Consider the following 12880-nt stretch of genomic DNA (forward strand, 5'->3'; position numbering starts at 1 on the left):
CTTGAAGTTTCCTATTTTGTATGTCTATAATTCTCGACCACTTCTTCACAGAAGCGCTAAAATGCGACATATTAATGATCACTTACCCAGGGACAGGAGGCGAGTTATACATGACAGTGACGCCAGCGAAAGGGTAGTCCTCGCACGTGAGAATGAAGCTGAAGGTAAAGATTCCAGCGAGGACCGAGGCAGCCACACACAGCTTGATGATGCCAGCGCAGGCCAGCCTCCAGCGCTTGACGAGCCATCCGCCCAGGAAGGTGCCGCCTCCGCCAGCTGGCACTGTGATTATTCCTAGCAGGAAGGATCAGGAAAAGAAGATAGACATTATTGAGTAAAATAGGATATTTTACTCAATGAAATAGGATATTTTACTCAATTAAATAGGATATTTTACTCAATTAAATAGGATATTTTACTCAATTAAATAGGATATTTTACTCAATTAAATAGGATATTTTACTCAATTAAATAGGATATTTTACTCAATTAAATAGGATATTTTACTCAATTAAATAGGTACTATTTTATTTACACAAGTAAACCTCACGACAATCTTTTATGATCATATAAATTGTGTATAATGAGGTTATAAGTTTATAGTTAAAATTTTAAAGGAAAAAATTATTTTCTTTTTGGAGCATTTAAATAAAATTTCTCTTCTTTCTCTTTTTTTTTATTTATCTATATATGTATTTGTTATAAAATATAGTATCGTTGAGTTAATATCCCATAACACAAGTCTCGAACTTACTTTGGGGCTAACTCAATCTGTGTGATTTGTCCTAATATATTTATTTATTTATTTATTATTTATTTCTCATTCTCCTAGACTGACAAAATTCTAGTAGGTACCTAAATGTACTTATAGGTGCCTACATAGGTGGGTAAAGATTTTCACTAAGTCTTATGGTGTCTTGGTTGTGTCACATCGTACCACGCACAGACTATTTCCGTTTGCATATTTGAATATTTGGGCATTGATTTTGCAAGATGTACCTGTGATTTGCGGTGACAACGCGAAACGTACAAAACTGTAACTATATAGCTACTTATATTTATATTGGCATTTCCCAGGTTAGAAATGCTAATACCGACCAATTTTGTAGGTCTAACAAATTACCATCTCATATTATAAAACAAAATCCTCTGCCGCGACTGTTTATCTGTTCGCGATAAACTCTGGTGGTTCGCAGCGCGTTTCGACCACTGCGGTCGCGCTGTCATTACATTTTTTAAATTTTAACAAAGACAAGAATGAGTTTTATTATATGACTTTACATTAATTACTCTTGTGTAGTAATGTCAATTTTATGAATGATCGATTATGGAAATGATTCCTTCCTCAAGAAAATTGACTGATTGTAATGACCGCGCAGCCGCAGCGGTCGAAACGCTCTGCGAACCACCCAAAACGACTGCAATGATTTTCATGCGGTTTTCACCTATAGTGTGATTCCTGAGAAAGGTATAGGCAGTTCTGTACCTTAAAAGGTAAAAACGGAACTCATAGCAAAATTTTAAACTACTTATAGAAATTCGCGATTATTCTCAACAATTTTTCAAATAATAATGATGGAATATTGAAGGAAGTTTTTCCCAGCAGTGGGATACGTCAGCAAACTAAAAAAAATATATAACTTAATTAACAGACTTACCTAACAGCATCGCTGCTTCCGAAGCGTTGACGGCGAACTGGTTCTCAATAAGTTTGGGCAAGAACGCGGCGAACCCAGATATCAACATGCCTTCACTGGCCCCGGCCAGGTTGAGGAACAGGAACGTGGGGTTCTTCAGCAGCGCAGCGGCCGCTTTGGGCAGCTCGTGTAAAGCGCTAAAAGCCGCTGACTTGGATGCGGCGCCCTCGTGCGCTTCTGATACTTTTGATGCGCGGATTTCGTCTGCTCCTGAGGTTTTGTTCATGTTAGGTATCATCCTTGCCAGTTACTACTGTATGTACGTGCTACTAGACTTTCGGACAACATGAGTAAATCTATTTGTACTTATATAAATATAATATAAGTATAATCTAGGTGCTGCAGTGTGGAGACAGAAGCATCCATTCTCTGTTAATGCGTCTTCCTCTCCCGAAACTAATCTGAACACGGGGGAACTTTTTTTTGTTTTATTGTAATCAGAATATTTTTTAATTTCAAAGTAATGCCTTCTATAAACCATGTGGGTTTTTAAGTTTCACAACATAATTTTCGACCTACGGCTAACTGTGTAGTACCTACGTAGTTATAGCTTTTTCTACGGCCAATCACAGGTGGCTCCGGATGCAGTTCGGGCACCAATCAGATTGCTCCAAAAATAGCTATACCTATACACTATACATATTATATTACCTGGCAGTTCGTAAGGAAACGCCAGCAGCGGCACAGCCACGATCAAGCACAGAGCTGCAGAGAGGATGAAGCCCACCCACCACGCTCCGATCCACACCGAACTTAGGGAGGTTATTCCTATCCTGCGGACAAACAATAATCTTACTAGAATATAATAGAAAGAAGTTTATTCAAAAAAATACAGGCACACACATAAAAACAAAAAAAAATTAAATTAAAAAAAAAAACAAAAATTGGTACACGTAGAAAAAAGTGATTATGGGTGTGTGTGCTGCAGTAATCTAAACATGCCACAACTCAGTGAAGTTATTTACTCTAGGAGCAATACACTGATTTTCAGTTGGAGCCTTTACCACTAAGTAGGCACTGATGCGAAACATGAGTGCAGTAATATAGTGCTTAAAAATATATACCTAGTGAAATATATACTACAAAAACTATCCTAGCTGACAGCTGTGTTTTAAACATGTATTTATTTATATACTAGCTGCCCCCCGGGGTCTCGCGCCCGTGGGAATTTCGCGATAAAAAGTACCCTACGTTATATTCCAGGTTTCCAACAAAAATAATAATATTCCCAACCTAACACATTACTACGTATCTTTTTACATTGCCTTAAAATATATATCAAACTAGCTGTGCCGCGAGGCTTTGCTGCTGTGGGAATTTCGGGAAAAAACTTACCCCATGTGTTATTCCAGGCTATGTTCTACCAAATTTTGTAACAATCCGTCCAGTAGATTTCCCGTGAAAGAGTAACAAACTTACACACGTACATCCTTACAAACTTTCGCATTTATAATATTAAGTAGTATTACTGTAAGATCAATAGGTATTTCTTTACCTGTTTAATGACAGACTAGAGTCTATTGTTATTCATTAATGTCTCTGGACATCAACAACCTACTTCAGCAAGCTCCGAAACTTGGGCTGCATATTTACAAAGCACTCATCATCCAGCAACACATCCAAATGTTGTTTGACTATGCAAATTTGGACTGGGCAGACCGAACTCGACGCTCTTACCAAAACAAAGTGTTGGCCCAACGATAGCCCTTAGATTAGGGTCTGTCTCCACCGATCTCCGAATCAGATCAATTTAGAAACGTATCTCACTGAATTTGGTGCACCGGTGAAGTTTGTAGCGCCATGTTCAGAAGTAAATAGAACTTGTGTAGGTATAACTACGTTTTTGACGTCAATATGTAATGGCGACTTTTGTTTGTAAAGAAAAAACTAAAAACAAATAGGTACTCTGGACTTGAGTATTTTGAAATTAAGTACAAAAATAGACAAGACCTTCAGGAGAAAAATAGACAGGCGAAAAAACGTGGACGAGGTAGTGGACGGCGGCTATAAAGTTTGATCCGTTCCCAAATCAAGATATAATATTATCTAGGGTGCACTGGAGACTCACCCTTTAGATAATGAATTGAAATAATACAGAATACAGCTGGTTTTGTTCACAAATTGAATTGCAAATTCGGTTTGTAATTATTGTTAGCTGAACTTCCGACTTCTTAGAAATTATTCCGTTGATTTTTGTTATATTTTGAATACAATAAAATTTTTGGAAAACGCCGTTGAGTATTTTTTTTATTGACGGTGTTTTCTTAAAATTTAACTGTATTTTTAGACCATGTAGTTTAGATCCTTATATACGAGTATTAGAAAAATAGCAGTCCCCCTGTCGCGTCTGTATGTCTTTATGAGCGCGATAAACTAAAAAACCACCGGACGAATTTTTGTACGCTTTTCACCAATATATAATGATTACTGAGGTTTAACTATATAATTTATTAATATGGTTTTACCCAAGCCGTGACAGGCCGATAATAATTTAGTATAAAAAATATGAGGTTATTAAATAAATGTTTAAAAATTTCGAAAACATACCCTTTAATGGATCAAAATTCAACTAAATAAGTGCTTAATTTTTTATGCTCAAGAGAACCGAGATGAATAACAGTCTCCCCATATCCGTTGCGGCAATAACATTTTAATTCAAAATTATAAAATGTAAAAGCGAAACACAAGGTCGTTGAAAGTCGCGCAGCGGAAAATCACATTTCGTGGAAGCCATGCAAGTATGAAACTGGTATTAATTTGGGTGAAAAGTAGCTTGAACAGGCCACAATGAGATGAAAGCGAGAGCTTGAATGAAGCCGGCGTGTGCTCTGAAATATTAAAATACTGAGGCTAGCGCATACAGTACATCAAGCTATACAAAATCATTGCAAATTCACCCGTGTCACCGCTGCGTAGAGTTCGTTGAGTATGCATATATATACCGTACAGTTGTTCATAGCTCCGGTAGCACTTTGACAGCTTCGTGTACGGAACACGTGAATTTTAATCAAATCATACTTGATCCAAACTACCTAAATCAATTCAATTTTTTTTCTTGCTCATAGAATTACACAAGTTAAAATTTCAATTTCGCCATAAATATGTGTAAATGAGGCAGATAATTTAAGATTGGCCGCGGTCAACAACTAGTCCTTACTAATATTATAAATGCGAAAGTAAGTTTATTTGTTACCTCTTCACGCTTTATCTACAAAACCAAACTTCTTGAAATTTTGCATTGCAGTTTGTAGTAGGAGTTCACTTACGGTACTTATTTTGTTTTATTTACAAATGGGCAAAAGCTATTATTTCATTAAAAAAAAAAACATTTTCAATCCAAAAATCCCAAATACCACGAAGAGTATGAGAAAATAATTATATTTTCATAAAACTTACGAATTGGAGTCGACTGTGGCGAAGTCAGTGTATATGTTGAGCATCTGCCCGCCCACCACGTAGCCCAGCGCTGGGCCCACGACGGCCATTGTGTAGTACACACCTGGAACAAATAATTTTCAGTCCCAAAATCATGTTTTGTACTCGTATAGTCTTGCACTTTATCTTGTCAACCATATCATAGCGTTTTGTGTTTAGTTAGGTACTAATAATATTTTTCAATTCAACTTTGAATCTCATTATCTGGGAAACTACTGATTTACCAGGCATGGTTTTTTGGTGGAAAATTTTCATATTAATAGGGAGATTTTTGGCGTAAAGATACTAGGAGAGGTGGAGAGTAACACGGGCTACATTTTCCCGCGGACAAACCCGAAGGTGAGAGCCACAGCTATTGAAGGAATAAACGCAAAATCTTTTTCATTGAAGAAAAAAAATCTCAAAAAGCGCAGTAAAGTTGAGCGTAGTAGTTTGTAGCTTGTGAGAAATAACTATAAATATAAAAATTGACGAGAAAAAGTGCCTGTGTAGGTCCAATTTCTGAATAAATGATTTGAATTTGTATAAATTTGTTTTTTTTCGAAAACTGTTGTTAAAAATGTAACTTCCCCTAAACTGACTTCCGTTCCGACCTTTTTAATGATACATTACATAAAACAGAATTTTTATTTTCAAAGGCCGTTTGAGACTTTGATAAACAAATGTTAAACGTGCGTAATAGATACTCGTATAATAAAAGGTAAGCAATTAAAATAATGAAACGCGGAAGTTTAAATTTATTAATAACAAATTTAATCACAAATGTAATGCATCTTACATTTTTGAAAAAATACTTATGTAGGTACGTACTGAAGCGAATGTGTTACACACATTCCATTGTCGAGGTTTACAACAGTGTAAATTTCGAAACATAGCCCCTTCATACATTTACTAGTTAACATGACTTGCAGCAATCTCCCTTCCCAATTTGCACATGTGACCAAAAGGCAACAATATCATAAATCACGTTCCCAAAGGCACATTAGGCACTTAGGCACTGGCACCAAACTGTTTCTGAGTATCGCATTTCTTATGGAACCCTCAGGGCCCTGTATTATCACAGTTAAAAGCGCGCGGTTTCAAGAGCAAAGCCTGTAGCATAATAGGAGATATTTCATAGCTGTCGTTTCATATATTTTATTATCACTGGGACTTTCCATTGATAATTTAAAAAAAACGTAGAAGAACTGAAGAAAGAAGGTAAGAATACTTTTTTATTTAGGAACCCAAATTATAATGATACGAAAAAATCTAGGACTCTAGCGCGATTTGAACCAGGATCTCGAATACTTAAATCGCAATACTATTGAAATTTAAACATTTACATTACTTTATAAGACTTGGGATCGAATTTCCGTGGGGTATATTTCACATTTTTGTGGGACATCGCTAGTATCGCTGTCAAGCTAGTGTTCGCCATCTTGAAACGTCGATATCTACTGAGTGAAGTGAAGTGGCACACACTACACCCGCGCCGCTGAAACGTCTCCACTCTGGATTCGAAGTGAAGTGACTGAAGCTAACATACCGTGCGTCACCTAAAGTTTTCAGATTTCCCTTTTTCATAGTACTAAACAAGCACGTGGGCCACCTGATGGGAACTAGTTATTCACACTTGACGACCTCGGTGGCGCAGTAAAGTGCTTGCCTCTGCACAGAGAGGTCCCAGGTTCGAACCCCGGTCGGGTCATGATGGAAAATGAACGTTTTCTGATTGGCCCGGGTCTTGAATTGGATGTTTATCTATATACATATTTGTTATAAAATATAGTATCGTTGAGTTAGTATCCCATAACACAAGTCTCGAACTTAATTTGGGTCTAGCTCAATCTGTATAATTTTGTCCTAATATATTTATTTACAGTCACTGCAGACAATAGACTCCTGTAAGGACTGTCGCACGCGCGTTGCCTGATTGGCCTAGGGTCAAGCGCTAAATTTACATGTAATTACACCTATGCCTTTCTCACCCTTCATATCGGAACTCCACAAAACTTGGTCTTTAGTTACAATACAAAGTGTAAATAAATTAATGGGCCACGGTGCCTTGTTTATGTGCCGGTGATTATCCCCAAAACTCAAACTTACAAACACTTCCCCTTTATACATATAAATAGATAAGTATATAGATAAAACTTTTATTGTTCTTCTGTAACACAAGTTATACAAAAAAAATAAAAAATACTGTAAAATTTAAAACTAACCTTAAAACTTAGCACGCGCGTGTGCTTCAGTAGCACTATAGGTCAGCTAAATATGCGATGATATACCACCACAAATTTTCAACTAGGTACTAACTGCGTGAGAAGACGTGATAACAATTGTTTAGATGTTGATTAGCGAATATGTAGATAATAATAAATAAGATACTGTATGATACATACAGTCTAAAATAAATAAAAAATGCATATTTGAACCTTGTTTTTTTCTTTCTTTTGTGTTACGGGCTCAATTTTACTCCTTTGTAAAGTCTATGCAGCCAGTCTCTGGGGAAATTTACCTGTGACACAGTGTATTAGCTAAGCTTTATGAGACACTGGCACTGAGTGGACATAGGACCTTATAAGCCTGAAATTATTATTATTTTTTAAAATAAAGTTTTTATTTTTGCATAAGTAAAGTATGTGATTGTATAGGTTGAAAACAGTCAAGCATTTTTTCATCACAAGATTTGAAAATCCATAAATCACGTTTACAACATTAATCTATATTCGACAGTGTCGAATCGAAACAGGCACTGAACAGGCGATAGGTTTCATTCATACTGACTTCTATACTTACTAGACTGATAAATACTAGATCATTCAGAATATATCAAACGGTTTAATACGTGGTTCTACTGTTTATAGATATATTATAATATATTGATATTTTTTTAATATTACTATGCCAGATAAAATGTAAGAGAATTGAAAAAACCCGAGAAAATTAGTCATAGTTTTAACTTCAATTTGCGACTGTTACCAATGGAATGAGTGACGATGTCGAATCAATTTATTTCAATTTATTTTATAAACACCTAACCGATTTGTGCAGCAAATAATTTCAGTTTTATTTTTATACTTGTTTTAGCATTTAAGTGTTACGGTTTAAGCTTTATCTTATAGTAGGTAAATATTATCATATATATTTTGGTGTAAATGTAGGCATATTAGGACGCAGTGGGTTTGAGCCTCTAAGTCATTGCGCCCTAAGTCCAATTTATTATATATTTATTCAAGAATCAACTAATAAATCACTAAATCAATAACAATCAATTTTACTATCGTAAAAATGGTGACATTGCCATATTTTTCCACAAATTTTTAAGCTAGTAATTCGATGTCATTCTAACAGGTCTAGGCTCCTTGTGTTACAGGTCAATGGCCGGCGGAAATGCATCCGAATGTGTTTCCGAGGCGTGTTAATTGGCTCTTTAGACGAGGTGCGGCACCGTGGTGCCTGCTGAAGCCGAGACGAATTGGCTTTGATTGACTTTGGCTACAGGCAACATAACAACCTATAACATTTTAATTTACTTTGATCAATAATAACATTAGTTGAACGTGTCGCTTCTTACAGCGGGGCAGCGGTAGTCTTGAGCTCCAAAATGGATAGCGCTCTGTTGTCATTTTGGATCAATTGCATATTGCTGTCAAATAATATTCTGCCTTTTTATATATTTATATATTAGGACAAATCACACAGATTGAGCCAGCCCCAAAGTAAGTTCGAGACTTGTGTTATGGGATACTAACTCAACGATACTATATTTTTATAACAAATACATATATAGATAAACATCCAAGACCCGGGCCAATCAGAAAAAGATCATTTTCCATCATGACCCGACCGGGGATCGAACCCGGGACCTCTCGGTCCAGTGGCAAGAACTTTACCACTGCGCCACCGAGGTCGTCAAAATAAAATTGCTAACATAATTTCAAGTGAAATTGTTACCAACATTTAGGATCTAAGTTATCTGAATAAACAATTAGTAATATTATTTAAACTATTTTTTTAATTGTAGCTATACAACTATACGATTACAATTTATAAATTGTAATCGTTTGGTTTTATTTTCTTTATCTGCTTAAAACCATTACATTAAGATAAATGACACGATGCTTATATATTCCAGTATAAATCATTATTTATTTATATCGATATACCTACTGGTTTCTACAGCAATACATTATTAAACTGACAGCAAAAAATACCAGAGCGCGCGAAGTTTATAATTCACTTTTCACTATCGAGTGGATTTGAAGTGAGACAGCGAACCAATCACATTGCGGTGTGATTATCGTTGCGTTACAATGGCGCCCTGTGATTGGTTACCTGCGTTTCACTGCGTGTCGACTACGATAGTGAGAAGTAAATAGCAAAATCGCACTATTGTCATCAAAATCAGACTGGTTGTTTAGTTGCAAATCGAGTATCATAACCTAAGTCCGCGGGGGAATAATTGGGTGGTTCTCATAGCATCTCGACCGCTGGGGCCGCGCTCTCATTACGATTCTTCAATTTTCTTGAGGAAGGAATCATATTCAAAATCAATCATCATTCATAAAATTTACATTGCCACAGTAGGTATACAGATTAATTATTTTAAAGACAGTAAAAGTAGGTAGTTCTTGTCTTTGTTAAAATTTGAAAAATTGTAATAACAGCGCGATTGTAGCGGTCGAAACGCTCTGAGATTGTCCATAATCGATTTGGGTCAGGAAAATAGCATTCCTGATATACTCCTACATCGAAGATTGTTATACCGACTATACATTATCGCGGAACTTGTTGCGGATTCTGCATACATTGCTATTTTTTCTTTGCGGTAAATAAATGCTCTCATACAAACCATCCCTATAGACAGGGAGGTATTTACCCGACAATGTTTAGGTTGTTTGTTAAAAACTGCTCGCGTTATAATAACCGCAGGTTGTCAAGGCCGCGGAGTGCTTTACCGTGTTTATGGTCGTGTTTGCGTTAGGGTTAGTTAGAGTAGCTATACACTGATAGATCTCTTTTAAATTCCCGCCTCTAACATTCTGAAGAATAGAAAAGTTTAAATTTTGAAGACCGCTGTAACTTTGCGACCAGCCTGAGTGACATTAAACCTTTTTGGAAATGCTGTTGTTACCTACCAGATGCGAACGCTGTTCTTATCCGTTATATAAATATGACATCTACGGAAGGATATGGAGTGTTTTTATTATATGACTAATACTAAAAAAAATAACTAGGTATTGGCTATTTTCAACAGTTCGTTTTTTGTAATACCCAATTAGTAGTAGTAACAGTGTTTACATTAAATATTAAACGATTTATTGTCTTGGAGTAATTTAAATAAGAGATATGTATTTCAATTCCAATTTGGAGCTCAACAATGTGTGCACTATGTCAAAATCAGGTGTAAGTAGATTTATAAAATCTTTTTCGTGGATGATTATGAAACATGGTCTCAATAATTTGGACTAAAGGAATTTTTTAAATCGTATTTTACACCCGCTCTGCATAAAAATATTCTGGATAGCTATTCTAATGTAGCGTTAGAGGCACTTACGGCAGCGCTGTTTTATCGTCGGCTCGGTTACATTTGCTCAGCTGGTGCCCGGGGCTCTACGTGTGTGTAATTTGAACATATTGGTTGTTTTATTCATAGCTGTTTTTACGAAAATTACATTTTGAATATAAGTTTGTTTCCTGGACAGCGGTTCAGTGAACCCTGGGCTCCCGAGTTGCTTGTCCGAGTGCTGAACTCCTAACAGAGAGTTTGATATGACTTTGGAAGAAGCTTTTGGAAGCCATTGTAAGTAGCTACTAAAAGTATGACTGCGACTGCTGAAAAATACTCTTTGCAGCAGTACCTACAGCAGTGCTTCTTGTATCTGAGACGATGCAAATAAAAAACTCACCCAAATAAACTGAAGACATTTTCTTAGACACGTTCTCGTCTATGTACGTGACGCCGAGTGTAAAGAGCGGAGTTGCGCCGGCGCCGTGCAGCAACTGTGCTAGCACGAAGATACCCACCGCCCAGGACCCGCCCTCTGACGGGGAGTCTCCGGAACAGCTGGTCTGGGGACATTTTAGTGATCAGAGCATAGGTGGTACGAAAAATCTAAAGAATAACTATTATATTATAATATTAACTGGTAATACTTCAAGCTTCTGTGTTATGTGTTGTGTTGGACACTTAGTAACAGCCGGAACCGCAATGTAAAAAATTAGCAGATTTATACAAAGACAATTCTTTTTTTATTTCAGTACTAAAGGTTTTCTAAAATGTGACAGAGAACTACTTTATTTGCCTATAAATAAAGCAGTTAGTATAGCCACAAAATAGTGAGCAAACAAAATCAGTTGAACGTGACTTCGATTAGATTTAAATGTCTTGAAATTCACATCAAATGAAGCATACAACCTTCATCCCAACGAATATTGTAAATGTGAAAGTAAGTTTGTTTGTTTGTTACCTTTTTAAGCTTTATCTATTCTATAACCAATTTTGCATACATGTATTTTGAAAAATGCAGAAGGACATAAGGTAACTTTCATCCCGGAAATATATCTGTTCCCGGAAATTTACGCGAGCGTAGCCGCGGGCAAAAGCTAGTAGTATATAATATAATATATCCTTGTAAGTGCAAATTCGATAATTTTCCCAACTGGCTCCAAGTACCTAGGCAACTGCAAGCAGTCTGGTCTCCAGGCAACACTAGCTCCCTCAGCGCTCAACAACAAGTGCAATCGCGCCGTAACCCTGACAATGAGACCCCTCGAGTTGGTCTATTGTCCGCGAATCGTTCCGCGTGAGTGAGCGCCAGAAACTTGTTGGACATTGGCGGATATTACCGGTGTCGGCGGATATTGCCGTTGTCTTGTGTTGTCATTTACTATAAAATATTTAACGAATAGATTTATGCTTATTTCCAAATGTTTATATTAACTTGGTACCTATTTCTTACCTACTTACATACATATTATAAATGAACCCTCGTCTGTCTGTCTGTCTGTCCGTCCGTCCGTCCGTCCGTCCGTCCGACCGACCGACCGTCCGTCCGTCCGTCTTTTGGTTGTGTCGTTCACTTACAATAGTTCTGTTAGCAGAGCACAAGTCGTCAGGATCCTCGCCGGCGACCCTGTAAGGGGCCACCATGAAGTGCGGCAACGCGAAGAGCAGAGACCCGAGTCCCATGAGCAACACCCCCCAGCCCAGCCACCTGGGCTTGGACGACCCACTGCGACCACCCAGGTATGTCACAGGTGCGAGGCACACGAATGAAGCCATGTCGTATCTGTAGGTAATATATATTTTAAAACTTAGCGAGCAAACGATCTATGCCATCAATATGCAAACACCTGACCTTGATGGTAAGCAAACACCACATCCTATGGACACCGGCAACGCGATACAGGTCACCGATGCGTTGCCGGATTTTTGAGAAAGCAATAGACTCTATTTTAAATAAGTATAGGTTCTATAAGCCCCAAGAATTCTGTCTTGATATATTGTCAAGGAAATTCGTGCTGAGTCTGTCTATCAACAATGCCGAAGACCGTGCGAAGTGAAGAAGAAAAAGGAGGAAAGCGGTCCCTGGGCTCCGACACTTTACGGCTCTGGAAACAACTAGAAAAACGCTCAGTTGAAAGAGAGGTTCGATATGAAGACCTTCAACAAAAGAGTTTTTCAGCCGGCAGCATTGCCGGCTGAAAAACTCTTTTCTTCTTCTTCTTTTCAACTTCCACAGGGAAAGATCCTCTTATCC

General features: G+C 37.3%; 1 protein-coding gene across 2 annotated transcripts in view; it reads right to left on the bottom strand.

Annotated features, from left to right (window-relative positions):
* Window positions 1–12880, bottom strand: part of LOC128674671 (solute carrier organic anion transporter family member 4A1-like) — a 51330-nt gene that overhangs the window by 6224 nt on the left and 32226 nt on the right. For both annotated transcript variants that reach the window (XM_053753418.2, XM_053753428.1), the window contains 6 exons: window positions 12205–12409; window positions 11027–11189; window positions 5094–5196; window positions 2349–2470; window positions 1659–1907; window positions 87–294 (listed from right to left, as the gene is read on the bottom strand). In XM_053753418.2, the coding sequence (XP_053609393.1) occupies window positions 87–294; window positions 1659–1907; window positions 2349–2470; window positions 5094–5196; window positions 11027–11189; window positions 12205–12409 (1050 nt within the window). The remainder of the gene's footprint in view (window positions 1–86; window positions 295–1658; window positions 1908–2348; window positions 2471–5093; window positions 5197–11026; window positions 11190–12204; window positions 12410–12880) is intronic.

This window comes from Plodia interpunctella, chromosome 2 (assembly GCF_027563975.2).
Source record: "Plodia interpunctella isolate USDA-ARS_2022_Savannah chromosome 2, ilPloInte3.2, whole genome shotgun sequence".
NCBI classification, from domain to species: domain Eukaryota; kingdom Metazoa; phylum Arthropoda; class Insecta; order Lepidoptera; family Pyralidae; genus Plodia; species Plodia interpunctella.